The sequence below is a fragment of the Akebia trifoliata genome, chromosome 10 (assembly GCF_017979445.1).
Source record: "Akebia trifoliata isolate Shusen 1 chromosome 10, ASM1797944v1, whole genome shotgun sequence".
NCBI lineage: Eukaryota > Viridiplantae > Streptophyta > Magnoliopsida > Ranunculales > Lardizabalaceae > Akebia > Akebia trifoliata.
Genome location: NC_141384.1, coordinates 3,601,061 through 3,623,109, shown reverse-complemented (window position 1 = coordinate 3,623,109; position 22,049 = coordinate 3,601,061). Strand labels below are relative to the sequence as shown.

The following is a 22,049-nucleotide window of genomic DNA, read 5'->3' as shown; positions in this document are numbered from 1 at the left end:
ATGAAATACATTTTTTTTCATACTTAAAAGAGTTATTTTTTTTATCTTTTAATTTATATGATATTTTCCTTACTTTATCAATCTTTTGCCAACCTTTTTCCGAAGCTTTCTAAAATATAGTTTCTATTAGCACACCAACTTTTTCTTATAACACACCAATCTGTATGAACTATGTGGACCATCATTAAATGATTTAATTTTGTTAGTAAAATTTGGTGTGCTAATATAATTTCTCTTCTAAAATCAGATGTCCAATTTTTCACTCCACAGACATCAGTTTAGTTTTCTTCTGCCGTAGAGACAAAAATGAAGCGGAGACCTAATTCTGCCACTACAGCAACTGAAGATCAAAACGAAAACCCTAAATCTCCTTCAAGAGAAGAACCGAAAACCTCCAAATTCGATCTATTTTCGTCACCAAAGAGGGTTTTTTCATTATGTTTGATCTTTCGAATGGCGAATTCAATGCTGGTGCAGAGTTATTTCAATCCAGACGAACATTGGCAAGCCCTAGAAGTTGCCCATCGCATTACTTTCGGGTAAAAACCCTAGCTAATTCAATCGAGTTCTTTTTTAATGATGTCGAGTTGGATCAAGAATTTAGCTCTCTAGGATTGTTTTAGTGTAATTCTGATTTATTATTATTAATTATTAATACACTGATTCTGTTTTCGATCGATTTTCGTCAAACAGATATGGTCACTTAACGTGGGAATGGTCGAAGGGGATCCGTAGTTACTTGCATCCCATGGTGTTTGTGCTCCTTTATAAACTTCTCGCCTTTTTTGGACTCGATACTCCCTTATTCATGGTAAAGTTCCCTAATTTTTTTTCTTTTTGGTTTGGAGATTGAATGTTAAATGTAAATTAGGTTGCATTTTTGTGAAATTCTCTGTTTTATAAATGATCAAGAGTGAGAATTAGTTCTATAAAACTATCTTTATCAGTACTAATGGTTACAAGTCAAATAACCCGTTAATTTGAGTTCTTTTTTGTGCTGTGGAGATTGAGGTGATCAGACCTAGGATTCATGTTTATTTTTAATCAAACTGAATAGAGGAGAAGCTTTTAATGGAGTGACACGGTTTTTTCTCACCACCTGTATGGACAATGTGGCAAATCCATACCGTCCAACTGTCTAGATTAGCGGCATGGGTGGTGACTTCTCCATGACATACCTATTCCTCATCTTCTCTTGGACTTCGCTGTTGAAACTTAATTTAATTTGATTTTAAAAAAAGAAGATATAATGAAATAAAGTGCCTTGGGCTTAGACCCATAGCTCAGATGGTTTGACACATTGCAAAACAACTTTGAGGTCGTGGGCTCAAGTCCAGAGCTCCCATCAAAAAAATAAAGTGCCTCTTTTCGCGACATGGTGGAGTGCTATTCGGGTTTGCATTTTCCACATGGGGTGATGCTGAGTTGGAAACTTATTTAGACCTTTTGGTTCTGCCACGTCAAATTGCTACCCCAGCGCAGAGGTTTGGAGTGTCACTCCTGAAAACCTGTTCCAACTCAATGAGTTAATCTTTGGAATTTCTTTTAGTATTTAGGATTTACCTGGAAGGTCATGACCCTATATATCCTATGGTGAAACTTATGTGCTTCCTCAGAAACTTGGTTTCATGAGCAAGCAAGACTGGGAACGAGTGGTTGAACAGTTAGAGAAAACTATTTGGACACATGGAAGGATCAATACACTTTGCCTAATTCTTGGAGATTAGTTATTTTATATCATTTTGAGAAATAAATAGTGGAAGCTTTCACTGTCCTACAAATAAGTAATATCACTTTTCATTATTCTAGTGTTTACAGTTTTTCAAAACTGTTGGACTTTTGGAGATAAAGGTCCATGGTTACTTTGGTTTTTCTTTGTCAAATATTTAATAGTATCTTGGAATGCTGCATTTGAGCTAAGTCGATTATCACGGCACACAGTTACATAATAGATAATATTTTTGAGAGAATTCTCTTATCTATTTTTATCTTATTTTTGTTGGCATTTTCTTTTCCTTGGGTTTATTTGGTTAGATAATTATGCTAATCATTACGTTTACCAATTTTTTTTTCTTCTTGGCTTTATCACTGGTGATTAATCAAGTATGCTGTTTGTAATTTTCATTTGTGTGTTTCTTAGGCGAAGGCTCCAAGGCTTCTGCAATCCATATTTTCCTCAGTTGGTGATTTCTATCTGTACAAACTCTCTCTTCGCATCTTTGATGAACATGTTGCTCAATGGGCTGTATCCTTTTTGTTGTGTATTCTCAATAACTTAAACTATCAATGACATTATTTCATTGAAAATGTGAGTTACTTAATTCTCTCATAGCTCTTTTGTCAGTTGACAAACTGGTTTATGTTTTTCTGTTTCACTCGGACATTATCGAATAACCTAGAGACAGTGCTGACTCTCATGGGGCTATACTATTGGCCTTTTTTTAAAGATTCTTCCAGCCATGTTCACGTGTCTTCGAGAAAGTGGGGTTTGGCTATAGCAGCATTAGCTTGTGCTATTCGACCAACAAGTGCTATCACATGGTTGTTTGTAGGCCTTTTGGAGTTGATCAAAATACGTGATAGATTGAGATTTATTTTTCTTGAGGTAGCCCCTATTGGGTAGGTAATATTGCATTTTGAATTCTCATATTCCAAATCAATGATTATAGCATCTCCTATTGGGTAGGTAATATTGCATTTTGAATTTTCATATTCCAAATCGATGATTATAGCATCTCTAATGTGCTTTGTTCTTATTCCAAATCCATTTGTACCTCAAGAGAATGTTTTAGATTCTAAAGCCACTATATAATGCTAATATGTAGTCTTTTATTGATGAGAGGACATTAGCATCTTTTCATGTTTTAAGTACTCTAAACTTATCTCAAGAGATTTAGAGCTTATATTCTATCAGTTGTCTAGGATATTAAAATTCAAGAAGACTACCTACAAAAAGGCACAACTAGGGTGCCAGTACGGATCAACCACTAACCTGACTCAATTGGACCACCTTTTACCTGCTTTGTGTCTTGATCCCTTAGAACCTACAAGGATTCCAGTGCAATTAGGATCAGATCAGTTTTTGGTTCAACTCCAACAGTGATGATGTTGTCATTGTAACCCGAACTTTGCAATATAAAATGCACAATATAAGCCTTGTATTGGTGGGTCTTCTCGACCTCCTCTTTTTTCCTTATATTCATGAATTCTTTATCTACAAAAAAAAAAAAGAATTGAATTATTGAAAAGCTAGGGATTATTTAGTGATGCTCCATGTGCCTATTTTGGTGTAGTAGAATGGTTCTTATGCAACTTTTATTTACTTTATCTACTCATTATGGGTGACTTTTTATCATCTCGCTTACACTTTGTCTGCTTATCAGGGTCCTGGTGCTTGCACTCACATGTTTATTAGATCGGTCGATGTATGGGTCATGGATTTTTGTGCCTTTAAATTTTCTCAAATTCAATTTTCTCTCTTCTGGTGGAGACTATTATGGAACCCACAAGTGGCACTGGTATTTCACTCAAGGATTTCCAGTCATGCTCTTCACATTCTTACCCTTCTCTATAGCTGGCCTCTTTCAGTCTAAACAATGGAAGCTTTTCGGTCTGATGGCATGGGTTTTAGGACTTTATAGTGTACTTGGTCACAAAGAATTCAGGTGCTCCATACAAAGCATCACCTAATTTATGCTTGCTGAGCTCAAGATGCTTCACTTTCTCCTGCTAATTATCTTGGTTACAGGTTTGTCTTACCTGTGCTACCAATAGCTTTGATATTCTCGGGATATTCATTATCCAGACTGGAAACCCATAGTTCTTCATCAGCTCGTAAAAGAGAGAGAGCTTCAAGCTTTCGCACCCGGTGGTGTCCTTCAAGGATGCGATTTGCCAGTTTGTTCCTGCTTGCAACTAATCTTCCAATGGCTTTGTATATGAGTTTGGTTCATCAGGTTGGGTAATTTCTTCACAAACCTGAGCATAGATATAGCTGCCCTTTGTTTTTCATTTTCCCATTCTTCAGCACTTAAAATGTAGAAAGTTTTTTTTTACGTTGTGCTAATTATTCATTTTCTTCTTTCCTGATTAAAGATAGAGAAAAAGCAACATTTTTATAATAGAGCTGCTATTGGCACCCCGACTTTTACTTATTACACTCCAATTTCTTAAATTATTTATCACACCCCAATTAATGAGTAAATCACACTATTCAGACATTACAAAGGTTTGGCTCAAATTTTTGTCTCATCATTATAGCACTCGTTCTGACAATTTCTGTAGTTGTTTACTACTATGATTAGGCTCATGTCAAATCCGGAGCCCAAGAAAAAAAGAAAGCTAGCAACAACAAAAGAGAGTTTCTATTGGCACCCAAACTTTTACCTATTCTCAACCATTCACATATTTTCGTTATTTTTAATTGAAGCGCAATAAGTAAAAGTTGGGGTGCCAATAGCAAAAATCTTTTATAATGATCCTAAACTGAATGGGAAAATGTTGTTTATTTTTCTTCCCCTCGATTCCTCCTCCTTTCTTTTGTTTGATTCTTACCTGCAAGCTTGCCAGATAGAGAGGAAGTGAAGATGTTATGAACTTTTTAGCCAAAGAGGCTTTCGCTGATAAAGTCAAGGGTATCCTTTTCTTAACGCCCTGCCATGCCACACCTTACTATTCCACTCTGCATCGCAACTTGCCAATGCGCTTCTTAGACTGCTCTCCAAGGTGACAAACTTAACTTTTTTTATTTGGCTGAATCAACCATTCCCTATTGTGTTATTTATGTTTTCTGTAGATGCATTTGGTGGTATATTTTTATGTAGCTTTTGGTGTTTATTTTCAGTGACAATAAGGGAGTCCTAGACGAGTCCGATCGTTTCATGTTGGACCCAGTTGGGTTTGTATCTGATATGGAAAAGGATTGGTCTTTTCCTAGTCATATAGTATTATTTGATTCCCAAGAAAAGCAGTTGAAGGAATTTCTGAGCTCGAATTCTTTTACCGAGGTACACAATAAGTTGATTGTCATTGATTCAAGTCATTTTTCTCATTCTTTTGATCTAACCTTTGGTGGTGATTGGCAGATGAAAAGATTTTTCCATGCACATTTCAAGGTGGATCGGGATCTTCAAGCATCAGTTGTTGTATATGCTTTGAAAGTCCAGTAACAAAGCCAAGCATTATTCCAAAGTGGAGTCATTCTAATCTGATATTCTTTGCAAAACTGAAGAAATTTCTCAACAATGTTCAGTCCTTTTTGTTATAATTTTAGATGGTTTAATCCCTGAAGGATTTTCAATTGGCTTTCCTCCTTATTATGACTCTTAACAGTATCAATGATCTAAGTGGCTATGTTTTTTTCCTGCATTTGCGTTTTACTGGATGAATTGCTTATTTTCCTGAAAATATCATATGTGTGCAGTGAAGTAAGAAAAATTAATGAGAGATCACCTTGTTGGGTACATGAAGGAAATGAACCCGTGTCCCCTAATTTCACATCGATTACAGATCATAGGATGGAACTTGCCATTGGTAATGTTTCTTTTGTTGCCGCAGTCTGTCAAAGAGGTTTTAACTCCATGCAAAGGACGATTACAATGGTGACTAAATCACGAGGCCCTCATTCATTGAAATGCATTTTTGTTTTTGTTTTTGTTTTTGTTTTGTTCGCCAAATGATCCCATGATTGCGATGAAGATGTGTGACTGGTTTTAATATGGAAATTAAAAGAATAACTATTTAAGTACCTTTTTTCTCGTTATTTTTGAGTTCATTTACATTTAAATTAACAAGTAGGGTTATATGGACTCAAATCATTGAGCACCCCAGTAATCATAATTATTTGTCGTTTTGAAAGACCAGACCTAACATGCATTGTTATGGCCGTTGGACTCTATTATTAACTTGTAATTATATCTGCTGTGCCATTCGGGCATATTTTTTTCTTGAATGTAGGAATCAAGAGGTATTCGGCTTTGATGCTCTGATACAGTTAGGGATTATGACAGCAATCTGATTCCAGCTGGCCATCATAATGGTAAATAACAGCCATTAATTTGAAAAATAAAAATAAAAATTAATATGGAAATAATGAAAATTTTCAAATGTCAAAGGATGCCGTCTGATACATCAAAATGGCCATCATTTAGAATTAATTCAAAATAGTTAGTATACTCTTACCATGGTTATGGTTAAACCATATATTCCCAGATCCACAATGTTCATTATAATGACGCTGTTATTTCTCTTCCATTGTGGTTATTTTACAAGCTGCTTTCAAGTGTAAGAATGAGATCCCATTTACATCAAAATAATTATAAGGGAATGTTTGGATCATTTTCTGTCTGGAAATAAAATGTTCTCTGTTATCAGATCATCTAGGCCTCGTCCTGTCCCGTCCCATCCCAAATATTGGGGAAATATAAAACTTTACTCTGCTAGAGTAATTTATACACCTCAACACAAGAAAATCGATCAAAACTTCTGTAAGGAGAAGTTGCTCAGAAGTGACTCTTCAAGTTCTCGAAAACCTCGGTACACAGCCTCGGTCTGGCTCTGTGGAAGGGCCAATCGCCGCACCTCAGTCATATATCTGTCATTATCAATTTCACATAAAAATACAAATCAACACTGATGAAAATGAAAACCATAAATATTTCTATAAAAATTGGGTATATTTTGACACAAAAATAAACAAAAAAAATTACAGAAATGCAACAGGTAACAGTCATAAATATTTAAAAATAAATAAAAAACTAAGATTCAAAAGTGGGTTGACCCCAGAGCGGTTTCAGCTACTGTTATCTTGCTTGGCCACAACTAGAAATACCATTATTTGTTACTAGTCTAACTTGTATTTATATATATAAGTGAATTTTGGATTAAGATGTCAAGGGTTTAGCTTGGCTAAGATATAGTTTAGTTAAGACTAAGATTCTCTTTTTGTTATTCCACTACCGATTGACGACATGGAAAACCAAACTGCGACTCTCCAATCAATAGAAAATGAAAAAATTGCCACAAATTTGCCACTTTTTAGTAAAGTTTCTAGACTGGAAAATAGAAATGCAAAAGTTGAACCAATTTCAGCATAAACTGGTTGTGAACTCAGCAGTTCATTCAAAAACTGGTCAGGATCAGGAGATTCACCCTTGCTTAAAAAGAAAATAAAAGATAGAACTAACAAACCCAACAGTGGTGGTTAAAGCTGATAGAATCTCTGCTCTTAAAATTAAATAAAATCATTGTGACATTAGATAAGAAAGTTAGGATGAGTGCGGTCAGTCGGTGCGGTTCAAAGCAGAACTGGAGTTTCTACTTAGTTGCTTGCTAAGGCGTGCAGGACCATATATTTGGGAACATCAAGTCCACAATTGCTTTTCTTGGTGGGTGTTTTTTTCTCCTTTGAAAAACCAATTTTGATAGTGCAGACACTCAGTTCTGGGGCACAAAAAGAACCAAGGACAAGCATAATTTTATCCAAATACAACCACCATTCGTAACGAAAAATTAACCCCAAAGCTATTCCTGCCATGAGTGGGGATGGAGTGGGTCAACAGCTACCCGTGCTTGAAAAAATTTCAAAAATTCTATGAAAAATGAAGGAAATAAGAGGATAAATTGGTTGTGGACCGGAAAGCAAGCATGATAATACCTATTTCGGGGAAATAAATGGAACAAAGAGAAGAGATGGACCTGTTTGCCACACTCGTGATTTTATCTCGAACCCCTTGATTAAGGACAGCTGTTTGCTCTAGTGAGAATGCTCCACTAAGAATGAGAGACGCTCCAGTAGCACTTGTACCCATTCTTTGTGCAAGTACAGACATTGCCCACTCACGAAGGACCACAAGCACTGAACAGAGAAGGCGCAACCTAAGGTTGGGTGATGGTAGAATAGCCCCATTTGATAGCAATTGGTCATAAGTACTCAATACAGGTTCAGCTGCTCCCTTACAAGCTGCTAGAAGGGCCCTTGCTACATCTTCATCTCCAACAAGCTCCACTCCTGAAACTGATCGCTCCTGAAAAAATACACACTACATTGATCGAAAAAGTAGAAGCATATAAGACAATTAGGAAACCAATCACGAAAGAACTTAGCTAATATAGCGGTCTACATAAGAAATATATAATTTTCAATGTGTCAATAGAAAATAGGGTAAATTACACTTTGACCCCCAGTGGTTTGGCATACTATTTTATCATCTCTTTATCTTTTTTTATACACCAAAAAATAAATTTTAAAGCTATAAAAATGTCCCTGTCTAAGCATTCACACTCTAACACGTGAACACATTCGTTTCACAAGGAAAAAATTTTTCTATGAAAAAAAAACATTTTAAAAGGGTAAAATGGTCTTTATAAAAATGAAACGTAAGGAGTGTAAATGAACCCCTTAGATAATTATAGGGGAGAAAAGTGCAATTGTCAAAATGTTAGGGGGTTGACATAGAATTATGCCAAACCACGGGGTGAAAGTGTAATTGATCCTAGAAAGTAAAAAATACCAATTAGAAGAAGTCACCCCAAATGTTGAACATAGTACCAGTGCAGCCTTCTCAAGGTGGAGACACAGTGTATCTAGAGGTAAGCCAGCTCCATCTCCAGGATAAGCATGGGACCCAACCCTCTTCAGCACAGAACAAGCTTCAGCTATACCACCTCTTGAAAGAGCTTGATCAATAAGTCTAGCCCAGGTTTCTCTGATAATACTACTATCAGCATCCCCAGAATAGTTTGCAAAGTAAAGCATTTCCAAACATATCTGAAAGTAAAGAATATCGAGCTCAAGAATTTTGTTTAAAAGGTAGAAAAACAAAAAGAAATTTATAACTTAAAGCCAGAAGCTGGATTTGAGCTTTTCATGAGGGCCATTAGAATAAGGCCAGCAAAGCCAATTGATTGGGTCCATGGAGAAAATATCAGATCAAATGGCTAGAAATCACCCAATCAGAGTGAGCTTTGTGGTTTGGGTTTGCCAAGGGATGGGTAAAACTGATAGGTAACTTCTGTCCATTGGATTTGAACTTTTTTTAATCATTTGCTTCATTAATAGACACATGGGAAACTATTGGGTCCAAGCCCATGGTGAAATAAAAACAACCCAAATCCAATGGCTAAGAACCATCTAAAAGGCTAGTTGGTGTAGGTTTACCAAGGAGCAGGTCAAACATTCAATGATTCAGTGGACCGAAGGAATGAGCCATGCAGCAAGATTTGGGGTGACCAATATTCATACTGATGAAATGAGAAATAGACAACATTGGACATGTATAGTGTATTGGTGTCCATCACTGATACGAAGTGTCAAGCACACTGACCTTCACAAATATGAGAGACCAAAACACAAACAACAGATGTAAATAATAGCTGATAAAACAAAATATTTGAATAGATTAGCGTTTGTTTGAAATAGTGTGTGCATATCTGACATCATACCCACCAGTATTTTTTTTTTTTAATGTAGTGTCCTTGTAACATCATAAAGAAAGAATTGATCCAATGGTAGCATGAATTGTCTGATAAAACTATTATTACTTACAATATAATCACAACGGAGGAATGTTAATCTTTAATGATGAATTCCTATCACAAATATACATAAAAAAAGAAACCGATAACAATTGAGCTAACCTAGTTTGATCTATGTTACCTGATTCGTGGGTTCGCTCAATTCGAATTCGGGTTTAACGGTTCGTGGTTCACCACTAGAGAATGAACCCAGTTCGTAGGGGTAGACAGAGGTGAGGGCATTTAAAGGTTGAAGAGATGAGTAGGATGAAAAAGAGATTGAAGATAGACAGATTTTGGGAAGAAAAAAAAATCAAGTTTTTATTTTTCATATAGATTGAAGATGAGGGTATTTGGTCAATTTTCATTAGTCAATTAATAAAGACCAAAGTCAAAGGGACATGCTATCAGTTTAAAATTTAAGGGGGATGACTCAAATATTATCAACATGTGGAGGGGCATGTAAAAAAAAAAAGGTTCGCTACACAAAGGAGAGTGAACTGTACCACGAACTGGTTTGGTATCTTACCAATGAACTAGGTAACCCAGGTTTAGCTAACTATAAATAATCTATATATACTTGCTTTTCAGATGTATGTAATTATGCAACTGATTCTCAAGAGAGAGGAGCATACCTCCCAAAGCTCAAATGGAACTGCATATTCATTGTATAATTGAGTGATACTCTTCAAATCCAACGATATCTCCTTAGCCTTTTCTTGTGCAGCATTTGCGAGATGAGCATCTGCAACAAGGTTCCTTTGAGGGAAGGGGTCATTAGGAACAGATTCAGACATTCCAGATGAACCTTCCAACCTTGAGGACATCGACTCTAGTTCTTCCTTGATCTTCATTTGAAATCGAATAACGGCAAGTTTCCCTTCAAGCAAATCCAGCAGCCCATTGTCAAAAGTAGAACCTGCTAGACCATCGCTACTGCTTGCAGTCTTTGCTTGCAGAACTGCATTACTGAGGTACTGACACCTGGTTCCAACAAGACGACAAGAACATGTTAGAGCAGATGACCATGTACTTCTCTGGTAAGATGACAAGATTCACCAAAAACTGCAAGTTAAAATTACAAAATCCATTGAGCCCAAAAACAGAAAAGACAACATCTGAAATTATATTATTCTAGAGTTTGCCCGTGCCATCCCCTTTGGGGTTAAAAGGGGTAGAACAGGAAAGATAGTAAAATTGGAGGGATATTCTTGAAAAGGGAAGGGGGAGAGGAAAGACAATAAAATTGAAGGGGGTGAAGAGGAAAGGCCATAAAGTGGGGTAATGTGGACCCTAGTTGACTGCAGCTGGAGTGGGATGTTTATACCCCCACAAACTGTAGCTGGAGTGAGACCCACTTTTGTGTTTTATTATATAGATTTTTTTATAACACGGTATATCCCACATCCCTTTTGATAACTGCAATAATATTATAACAATCTTGAAACATACGAGCTATCTTTTTATAACAAACCTCTGTTCTAGTGTAGGGACATCCCCTCCATCAGTGGATCGCCTTTCAGCCAGTCTTAACAATATATGTGCAGCAAGAACATGCTGCCGCTTTAAGACATAATACCGTGCCAGAAGATCCAAGTACTTGACTTGATTAGAAGGAACAGATGTCCCCAAATGACCCATTGGAGATGCAGCCGATGTGACTGCAGAAACCACCCGAGCCTAGCAAAGGTAGAAAGATAACATAATAAGCGGGCCAAAAAGCAAGAAATTCATCCCAACAAAAATTAGAATACTTTAAGTTAAAAAGCTAAAGCATCCAACACCTCTTGTATCGGTTGACGGACAGCATTCTGCAGGAAAGGAACCAAATCAGGACCTCCATACTCCAATAACTCCTTTTCAAGGCCTAGATCAATCATTGTCTTGTACAAGTGTTCATGAAACACTTTGTCAGGTGACTGGACACCAAGCTGAACAATCTGGCAAATGTATCTACTACGAGAGGCCTTATCAAGGGTCGAACGTGTAATGGGTCTAATGGGAGATCCAAATTCCCTCTGTGACTCCCTATGTCCCGGCTCACCCTTTAGAGAACGCAAAGCACTGGTGATTATCTCGTAGCATTGCTTCCGTTGAGAAAGTGCATTTTCTCGAATGCTTGCATCTATTTGTTCGTTGAAAGCATCACCTGCGGGGTCAAGAGCTTGAGCCTTTTGCAACGGCAAACGAACCACAGCTTCGTAAAATCTGTTAAACCCAGAACCAAACCAGTTTTACGTATTTAACATTTAGCAATTAAAATATAAAAATTGGAGAGTGAAAAAGCACTGATTATTGTTGAGTGTACATTTTCCCCCACTCCCAGTTAAGCCCTGTGACCCTCTTATATTCATAGTTCTCCCCCTCTCCAACAAATCGGTCCTTTGGAGTAGTTGGTTGGTTAACATGGTATCAGAGCGCTAGGTTCGTATAGGTCATGGGTTCAATTCTTTCCACCCTTATGGATGAAGGGGGAGTGTTGAGGGTACATTTTCCTTCACTCTCGGTTGTGTCATACCCCAGTTAAGCCACATGACCCTCTTATATTCATAGTCCCCCCCCCCCCCTCCCCCTCCTCTTCTAGAACAGATTGGTCTTTTGGAGTAGTTGGTTGGCTAACATAGTATCAGAGCGCTAGGTTCTAATTGGTCACGGGTTCGATTCTTTCCACCCTTATGGGTGAGGGGGAATGTTGAGTGTATATATTTTCCTCCACTCTCGGGTGTGCATACCCCAGTTAAACCCCATGACCCTCTTATATTCATAGTTCTCCCCCTCTAAAACAGATTGTTCTTTTAGAGTAGTGGGATTGGTTAACATGGTATCGGAGTACTAGGTTCGTATAGGTCACGGGTTCGATTCTTTCCACCCTCATGGGTCAAGAGGAGTGTTAAGAGTGTATATTTTCCACCACTCTCAGGTGTGTTCTACTCATACCCCAGTTAATCCCCATGACCCTCTTATATTCGTAGTTCTCTCCCTCTCCAACAGATCCGTCTTTTGGAGTAGTTGGTTGATTAACTAATCATTTGTACAAAGAAATAAGCCAGACCTCAAGTCTTCAAACCGTTTGCATATGGTGCTCAGATCAGCAGACTCCGGAACTTTAGTTAAGAAACTGAAAGCCTCTCTAGCAAGGTTCTCCTTCTCCTCAGCATCGATAGTAACTGCAGCTCTCTCAAGACACTCCACTGCTAGATAAAATTTGTAGTCAGATTCCTTGTAATAACTTGGACAACCCTCTCGTAGTCTCCCGCTGATATCATTTACAGTTCCCCTGCCATCAGGACCAGTATAATACTGGAACAGAAAAAACATCTAACCATGATGATAGGATTTAAAACCGGAATGTACCAATTCCCAATGCAGCAAAAATGATTTCACAAACATGACAAAAGGTAATGAAAAATGAATTCAATGATGTAGTAAAAAAATGTGATATGGTTTTCAATGAACCTTCTCCCAAGCATGTTGACAAAGTTGGCAAAAAGTTAAAAACAAGAAATAATCTCTTGAGTTTTTCAACAAAAAAAAAAGTCAATTAAAAACTGAAATACCTCCATAAGTCCTGATATAAGCCAGGTAGCAATCTGGTCACCCTCCTCGGAACAAACGAGCTGACGGAATGTCAATTGAACTAATGTCTGCCGTAGATTAGCATCGAACCCTTGTGTCAAGCGAGTAACATGATGCTGCGAAAGAAGCTGGAGTAAAAAGAGGGCTTCAGCTGATCTAAGAAGCAATTGTCTGATGCACTCCATTGCTCTCACCTACAAAACAACCAAATGGTTTAGGAACATTAATGTGTAAGTGCTCCTACAAAAGAACCATATAGAGACCAAGCAATGAAATTAACTTACCTCCATGGCAGCCAATTCTGCAGGACTATATGGAAGTCGCCGCCTTTTACTAGATGTCCCACCATCACTTGACTCAACATTTTGAGTGTATGCACCAAACAAGTTCCTTACCATGCTACGGTCAGCAACACCTAAATCCGAACCAGTTCCATACAAAATAGAACCAGTTAAGTCTCCTAGACCAGCAACACAACCATAGAGTCCTCTCCTCTGGTTTCTTCTAGACCTTAAAAATTGCTCTAATGAACGAATCTTGTTTTCAAGAACTTGCATTGCCCCAATAGAAAGTCTACAAACAATTACCCCATTTTCAAATCCAGCATCCCCTCTAAGGATCATTACAGGAAGTTCCCACACGGGAAAAAGCAACCTCGATGAGCATATACAGAGCCCTTCGTGAGCACCCGAAAATACAGGCTCGGCTTCCTGAACAACCTGCCCCATGCTGAACCCACCGGGGGGTGTTCTGGTATTTGTTAATGTGCTACTACCCTCAAGTTGTGGCATTCCAACTACTCTTGGGTCCTCGAATGTTTCTGCGGCCTTCTCGGCAACGTTATTACTTATTGGAATTTCTGTATAGACTATCTTTGATGCCAGCATTAAACACATTGCAGCAGCCTCACCAGCTCCAAAACGATTGAAGAAATCCTCCAATGTTGTTCTTGGCGTGTTGGACTCCAACAATCTTTGAAGAATGTCTACTGGCCGATTGAAAACTACTTCCATCATGCCCATCGTACTGAACACAACAATCCTCCTCCTAGGTAAGATATGCTGAGTTGGCAGGTCACCTCTAGCCCAGAGTTTTCCCGATGCTTTCTCACATGATTCTCCGAAGCCTTCCAGATCTGAATACAGTGATTGCACAGTAGCCGCTATATCTGGCAGAGGTAAGACATCAGCCACAAAAAGCATCCGTCCCTCAACGGGTAAGGAAGATACAGATTCCCGCAATGCCCTAGAACTCCTCCCACTCATCCCAAAACCACCACTTAGAGATGATTGTGAACTTGCATCCTTGTTCACAATCAGAAGAGAGGACATTGTTGTGGGAGATGAATCGGAAAGAACAGTAGTGCCCGCAGAATAATACGCTGTCTCTACCTTCAATGAGAGATCTTCAGTCTGTGATCTACCAGCAAGAGATAGGGCACCAAAGGTAACTCCACCACTAACCCCGAAAGGAGGCGGAGGCCTTGTTGATACAACTTTTAAACAAGATGGTCTTTGATGAGAAGCATTCATTCCACCCAAACCTCCAACAGTTCCATTACTTCCTCCAGATGGAGCAGTGGAAAGGTACATTCTCCTACCGTCTGATAACACAACGACAAGGTGTAACCATTTTGATTCAATGGTAGATAAGGGTGCAAGACAAACTATAGATGATTTCGCAGCACGAGTGGGAGCTCTTGATCCAGCAGACTGTCTACCTCCATAATGTGCATCCCTTTGATTGATTAAATTCTTTTCTTCTGCAATTTTCTTAAGTGGTCCACTACCACTTGCACCCAGATCAAACACCTGGAGTTTCATATCTTCCGTTCGTGCATAAAGAATGTGCCTCTCATTATCTACAATCATCTCAAGAACTGGATCAACTGCTCCGAACTTAAAAACATTTGGTACAACCCACCTGAACACCAATACAACATGTCCAAGCTTAGAAACATAGCTTGAGTGTAGAAGGGAGTCCAATGATAGACAAAATCGACGGGGTTCAGGAACAATTCGGCAGGAGAAAGCTTAAAAAAAAGTCGGCAAACGTAGATAAAGTCGGGAAAACATGGGATAAATTAAAAAGTAAAAATAATTCTCGTAAGTATAAAAAAGTAAAAAAAAAATGTATTTAATATATTAAATGAAATAAAAATGCTAAAAACAAAAATAATCTGTGATTTTTTCAACAAAAAAAAGGGTCAATTAAATCATGATTAATCGTGATTTAATTGACGACTATTAAAATCATGATTTTTCAAAAAAAAACCCAGATTTTTGTCACTTTGATGAAGACTCCAAAGCATCCACTAGCATAACCCTTGTTAGCAATTCGGCAATACGACAAAAAATTGATTCGTGAGATTCGAGTTCTATTCGATTTTGGATTGGAAAATCCGGTCTAAAATTCGCTAAATGGAAAATATGCAGCATAGGCTTCATATGTGTATTATCCGTTTCATTACAAAAATTCAAAAACCAAAAATTCGGCCATATGATAGTGATGGTGATGTTAATGGTGAAGGTAGTGATGATAATGAGGGCATTGAGGTTATTGTTCCATTGATTTTTAAAAGAAGACCAATGTCAAGGGACAAATCATCACTTTGGAAAATTAAGGTGTAATCTCAAATAAATGTAGAGAGGGCCATGTCATTATTTTTTTTAAGATAAAAGGGACATTTGTCACGTAAAAAGGTGGATTCCTCCAAAATTTTAAATGGCCGCTTCAAAGTCGACTTGTGTTACAAATTTCAACTTACAAGTTTACACTTCGCAACATACAACAAGATATAGTAGCATTTTTTTTTTTCCACTGAGTTTTATAAAAATTCCTAAAAATTGTAAAATTCATAAAAAGCGCATTTTATTCCTTTCAAACATAAAATCCATGAATTATCCAGAATAGTTCAATAATCCAGAGAATAATACTATCATTGAAAAAAACCGAAAATTTCATGACTTTTTCAAGAATTAAACGGGAGATTACTAACAAGGAGCATAACATACCTTGATAAAACACTTGCCAAACCTGCAGTAAGGCAAACTTTACGACATCGCTTATGCCAACCCGAGCCAGTAGTATACTGCATCTCATACACATGCCCATCACGACCAGCCAAGAAAATATGACCCTCATTTGTACATGTGATACAAGTCATTGTGACCCCATCAGATGGTATAGTATAGTCTGGCAAGGGCTGTAGTGTAACCTCAGCATATGGATCAGTTCCATCTCCTCTCCCAGAGCAGCACACTCCTACCAGAATTAACTAATAACAATAAAAAGATACTTCAGTAATGATTAACAATCTTTTTTTTTATTTTAATTTTTTTTATAAGTAAAGATGTTTATTAAAAAAGAAATTAAAGGGAGGTTGAGATGACTAACCCGAAAGTACAAAACAGAACAACAACAACAAAGCAAGAAAAAAATCCAAAAACAAAAACAAAAACAAAACCCAACCGAAGACTCCCAAAACAAACTAGAAAATGTTTGAATGAAAATAATGCTAAACAGAAGACGTCAACTTGTAAATTGGTACTCTGTGGAAATACAACAACCCTGTGATCAATTCCCAGCCTTAAAAGTTTTCCCATAAAAAAAATAGTGACAGGTATTCTTTGCGACGTTAGTAGCAAGCCATTGGAAAGTAAGCAAGCACACTTTACAATGATAGAGAAATTTCCAGCACTTCAAACAATAAAATACAGACTTCAACGAATAGAACCTAAAAAATCAATATCTAACATTCCTTGCATAACTATGCTCTTGATATGACAGGTATTCAAGTTATCCTATAAAATTTTCATTACCAAACACTTAATAAGAGAAGACTATAGGATTCAGGGACAAGTCATCGAATTTCAAGTTATAAATAAGTTATGCAAGCCTTCAAAGTATAAGATCTTGGTCTCAAGGTACGCCTAGATCAGTTCTAAAACTGAGACATCTCAACCAAGATGGTATGAGACAAACCCAATAAAAACTTAATTTCTTGTTATACTCACTCCCCCTTGACAGAGATGTTTTGACTGAGATATTTAGAGACAAAATGAATTTTGAACCATGCTGACCATGAGGAATTCATCACCATAGCTACCAATGAAAAACATATTAAAAACAAGCTATTCTCCATGCATTTCAATTTTGAAGCATGGTTCAAATTTTCACTTTGTTTTGGACAGTTTTAGCAGAGCCGTCACAAATTTGTCTAAGCAAAATGAGTTCAAGTTATTTACTAGACATTTTGATAGGTGATTAAGGATATGTTCTCCCATGCGAGGTTTAAAATCTCAAGGCAATGTCTTGATCAATTAAAAATTTGAGACTATCTTGACCAAGACTTTCCGAGACAATCTGAAATATTCATGAAAGATTCAACATTTCAGGGTCGATGTTACATTCCAATCTCCGCCGAAACTAGAAGAGCTCAGTTGAAACATTCTGAGATGGTTTGAAACTTTAAACCATGCTCTTATGTTTATTGAACAAATATTTTATTTATATACGTAACCAGGTGAAGGCAAGAATTTAACCCAAGTCTGTGCTATTACCACTCATAGACTCAGGGGCGGAGCCAGGATTTTGCCCATGTGGGGGCAACCAAGAGTAGAAAAGAAATTGTGGGGACAACTTAAGAATGAAAAATAATAGTTGTGGGGGCAACTAAGAGTGGAAAAAAAAAATTGTGGGGGCAATAGTGACCGTTTTTTTATCGCCGCTAAAGTTTGTCGCAATAGCTCACTAATCCATAGGCTTTGAAAATCCTTGTGGGGGAAATGGCCCCCGCTATAAATCCACCCCTGCATAGACTTTACCAACTTGCCAAGCTGGCAACTTCTTTTTTGAACAAATATAAAATAGAATACCAAATTTTTTCAAAAAAAAAAAAAAAAAAGGATATATATATATATATACACACATATATGGGGCCGCATTACTAAGTACCATGGCATGGCTAGCAAGTTGATTGCTTTTAAATATTTTAGAATGCTTTATTAAATTGCAAACCTTTGCCTAGATATCTAAACCAGAAAACATAATAACAATCAAAACAATCCTAGTAAAATAAAGGTAAAGGTTTATAAGAAGTGTTCCTACCTCAACAGGAGTTGCTAAGACCAAAAGATATTGGATAGCTTCAATAAAAATGCCCGATTTAGATTTAGCAAGGCCAACGGCACAAATAGCTTGTTCCTCACCACTGTATTCAGGACATTGACCATCCCTAAAACAATTAAGAGGACATTAAAAATTAAGAAACAAATAGCATAGTTTGAAATAAGGTGAGAAGTTGGAAATCATGTGAACAGTGTACACATTAAAATAGAAGGACACAAAATTTTTTTTTAGATAGATAAAATAGAAGCACAATGAACCATAAAAATAGTACATAACAGCTAAAATTAGGACATGTTCTTCCAAAAGTGTGTGTGCCCAGGGAAAGTGTCTAAAGGTGCGACCATCAAATCAAAATTTTAAAAAAATAATGTGTTTCCCCATGTAGGGGATGTGTCTTTCAAAATCTACATTTGCAGACAAAGGTTATGATATAACAAGAGCCACTCAGCAAAGATCTTGATCTCATAAAACTGGCTAAATTAAATGGATGATGACTGGAATAATGTTGGTGGAAAGACACAGAAAGGTCTTGTATTGATGGATACTCTTTCCCAGTGATGTTTACTCTTTGGAAGCTTAACGTTGATAGGGTTATCCAAAGACCCACTAGATTGAGGTAACTCGTGATGCTAATAGATAGCTATCTTCTTGTCATCATTATTATTTAATGATTATTGAGGTTGGCAACTTGCATACATCTTGTATGGAATCTCTTCTGTTGTTTTTTAGTAGGTATAAAGTGAAGAGGGTGTTTTGATTGATTCCAGCTCTTTGGTTTTACCACTCAAAGACTTTACAAACTGAACAAGTTTTCATCTCCATTTCTATCTGGTTATTAATGAAATTATGACTTATGACATAGTTGAAGATGCACCTAAAAGAATAAACAACACCACTCCCAAAATGATCAAAATGCTAGTATTCTAGAATAGAACTGGATGACGCAGAGTTCAGATCCAACCTCTATGCATGGGTAAAAACGAAATGGAAGTTACAATCCATTTCTCTAATCAAAAGCTCACCACTTATCAAAACGCCAAAGAAACAAAGAGTTGTCTACTGTCGCCCAAGCTCTATGTATCTCTGGAAACACTCCACACAAAGCGGTTCCCTCACCACCCGCAGCATTATATCTTTCAACGAGTACTGGAGGAAGCTCCCATGTATCCACCACTTCAACCAAAGGAGGCCACTACAATGGAAAAATGTATCAACTTTTAACCAAATGAAGTATGCAAGGCTTCCAATTGACCATCAAAATGTTCACGAAGTAATATCCTACAAAGTAATCAGATTAAGAAACAAAAAAGGGCAGGAAAATGTTGAAAAATAAACACAACACAATAATATTACTACCAACAATGACAGCAATTATGTTCAAAACAAGGTAGAAAGTATCAAACACATTGACCCTAATAAACCCAACATGCAGACACCTTTGCATAGTTTGTTCCATATGTTGAGAGATTTCTTTTTTAGAATAATAAGTTCATTTTTTTTATAAATGAAATTTTACTAATAAGAGGACAAGAAGCCCTCAAAGAAAACAAGCTACAATCTCTGACTACTAACCATATCCCACCTAAACAGAAAATCTTCAAAAAATAACCCTCTAAAATCCTTATACCGTTTGCACCAAGAGAACAACAACCCAAAAATGTTAAAAATTAATTCTTGCATGGAGATTTCTTTCTCATCAAACGTATGCCTGATCCTCTCTTTCCACAAGCCCCAATAAATTTCGAAGGGAAAGAATCTTCAAACAGCCAAAAAAAGAGGCGGACTTCCAACCAAACAAAAGAGAAATAACCGATTGAGCCTGACACCAATAGCCCTCACATAGAGAAAGAAAATAAGTTCATTTTAAGTATACAATACAAAATTAATCTATTTAGAGAAGATGATGAACATTGAAAACAGAAAGTCAAAAATAATTGAAAATGGGTTTGTTTGGTTCACAGAAAAATATTTTTGGAAAGTATCTTTGTTCTTTAAATAAGAAAATGTCTTCTTTAATGGACAAAATACTTTCCAAAAAATATTTTGTTGCAGACCAAACTGAGCCTAATATATTTTTTCTCTGTAAGTTTCTATCCATGTTTTGACACATGCGGCATGGTGTCTAGCAAGAATATTCCAAGAAAATAGAGTATCCTCTTTTTAGTTCCAATATATGGTTTTAAATCTCGTCGAGACCGAGACGACTTGGACGATTCGTCTTGGTATCGTCCACCAACGAGACGGATAGACAAGTCATCTCAAACCTGATGTGTTTTTCTCAAAAGTCAGACTACATTGTCTCACTGTTGAACAAGATGACTCGATCTCGTTCATGGACGAGACAAGATGTCAAAACGAGTTTTAAAACCAAATTACAATATCAATTAAATATTGTCACTTTTGACCATCAAACTTAAACGAGAAAATTAAACAGCATAGCAGACGATAAAAATGGTATGGTGTCTGACAATGCAAATTCCTACTTATTACATGGCTACATACCATTAATTTGACCTCCAAACGCTAATTAAGTTCCAATATCAATTAAACATTGACAAATTTAACAGCATCAAACTTAAACTGGAAAATTAAACATAGTAGACGGCTAGTCCTTAATTGTAATTTAAACAAGCAATATTCCTTCCCACTTAAATAAACTAATCATAAGAGAGGAGAAAAAAAAAAAGTACTAATTTCAGCATCAACACATTAACCACTTCACAGACACTATAGTACCTGTCACCTTTATGTTTCAAACGCTTAGTGCCCAACAATATAAAATGGGCATCCCATTCCTTAACAAAATCAAACCTGCTCACATAGCCAAGCTTTGAGCTTTCTGTATTTTTTATTTGTATTTTTATTTGTTTTTTTTTTTTTAATTCATGCTCAATGGCTTGGACCATCTCAATCATCCAACAACCGCACTTTTACAGTGTGCTTGATGGATCAAACGAACCAAAATTTCACAATGGGTCTAATCGGCCATTCAAAATTAATCAAAATAAACCCAAACACGTGTGCTATCAGAACAAACTTCGCAACAATCCAACATCAAATAACATAAAACTAGTGTTATTTACTTAGAAATTGTTACAAAAAAAAGCCAAATTTTATAATAAAAAATTACCTCTTTAGGGTGGGAAGAGTACGGGTGACTATCGTATCTAGAAGCTTCTAGGGCTTCTTCAAGGTCAAGCTGACCAGCTGAATCTCTACCGATGCGATCACTCACAACAAGACCAGCATTCGCTACGTCCCGGATGACAATCTCTTCTTCCCTCGACATCTTCCTCCTCTTATGAGATCAAAAAACCCTATACAACCCTAGAAAAGCTCAAAACAAGAGTAAAAAAAGGAAAATTTTGGAATTTCAGGACATGAACCAAAGAGTTGAGAGTTGAGAGAAGAAATTAGAGACTATAGAAGATAATTTGGAAGAAAAGATGGAACTTTTGGTGAGTGAGGGATGAGATCAGATTATGAGATGGGGTTTTGGTTGGGTTTTAGTATTGGCGCGGGTTTTAGGCGCTTTTAAAAAGAAACGTATCTGTAAGATCTAGGGCATCATCGGTTTTTTTTCCTAATAAATATGGCTCCAACACTCCAACCGGTGGGCCCTGAGTCTTGGGCCGTTGCTTGATAGTCCATTTAGTAAAACTTTCTTTTCTTAACGGTCCTTCAACCTCATCTCAGATTATAATATTTTGAAAGACCTATATTATCATTTATTCATCTTTTTCACATAGAGGCTTTCCAACTGTAATACCAATTATTTTCGAAGATTTTTTTTATTGGGAATGATAAATGAAAATGATTTACTTCTAATT

At 36.9% G+C, this 22,049-nt stretch overlaps 2 protein-coding genes across 2 annotated transcripts; one reads left to right on the top strand and one right to left on the bottom strand.

Moving 5' to 3' along the window:
* The first annotated feature begins 260 nt into the window (after positions 1 to 260).
* On the top strand, positions 261 to 5,367 carry LOC147392815 (Alg9-like mannosyltransferase family). Its single transcript, XM_086457009.1, has 9 exons — positions 261 to 539; positions 694 to 811; positions 2,141 to 2,245; positions 2,333 to 2,619; positions 3,384 to 3,665; positions 3,749 to 3,956; positions 4,574 to 4,725; positions 4,844 to 5,006; positions 5,085 to 5,367. The coding sequence occupies exons 1-9, from the start codon at positions 307 to 309 to the stop codon at positions 5,166 to 5,168; spliced, it is 1,632 nt and encodes a 543-aa protein (XP_086313135.1). The 5' UTR covers positions 261 to 306; the 3' UTR covers positions 5,169 to 5,367.
* An 851-nt stretch (positions 5,368 to 6,218) lies between these two features.
* Positions 6,219 to 21,778, bottom strand: NUP155 (nucleoporin 155). Its single transcript, XM_086457008.1, has 13 exons — positions 21,350 to 21,778; positions 19,242 to 19,411; positions 18,199 to 18,325; positions 16,104 to 16,366; positions 13,374 to 15,012; positions 13,071 to 13,283; positions 12,566 to 12,813; positions 11,298 to 11,721; positions 10,988 to 11,193; positions 10,149 to 10,497; positions 8,549 to 8,767; positions 7,696 to 8,024; positions 6,219 to 6,592 (listed from the first exon to the last, which is right to left on the bottom strand). Exons 1-13 carry the CDS (start codon positions 21,506 to 21,508, stop codon positions 6,475 to 6,477), a joined length of 4,464 nt encoding a protein of 1,487 aa, XP_086313134.1. The 5' UTR covers positions 21,509 to 21,778; the 3' UTR covers positions 6,219 to 6,474.
* Between the last annotated feature and the right edge of the window lie 271 nt (positions 21,779 to 22,049).

Excerpts from the sequence above, each read along its gene's own strand:
- LOC147392815 (XM_086457009.1), top strand. The coding sequence starts at position 307 with ATGAAGCGGAGACCTAATTCTGCCACTACAGCAACTGAAGATCAAAAC. Across the intron at positions 540-693 it reads GCCCATCGCATTACTTTCGG|ATATGGTCACTTAACGTGGG; the intron begins GTAAAAACCCTA and ends TTCGTCAAACAG. Across the intron at positions 5,007-5,084 it reads GCTCGAATTCTTTTACCGAG|ATGAAAAGATTTTTCCATGC; the intron begins GTACACAATAAG and ends GGTGATTGGCAG.
- NUP155 (XM_086457008.1), bottom strand. The coding sequence starts at position 21,508 with ATGTCGAGGGAAGAAGAGATTGTCATCCGGGACGTAGCGAATGCTGGT. Across the intron at positions 10,498-10,987 it reads GTCCCTACACTAGAACAGAG|GTGTCAGTACCTCAGTAATG; the intron begins GTTTGTTATAAA and ends TGTTGGAACCAG. Across the intron at positions 8,768-10,148 it reads TTCCATTTGAGCTTTGGGAG|ATATGTTTGGAAATGCTTTA; the intron begins GTATGCTCCTCT and ends CTTTACTTTCAG.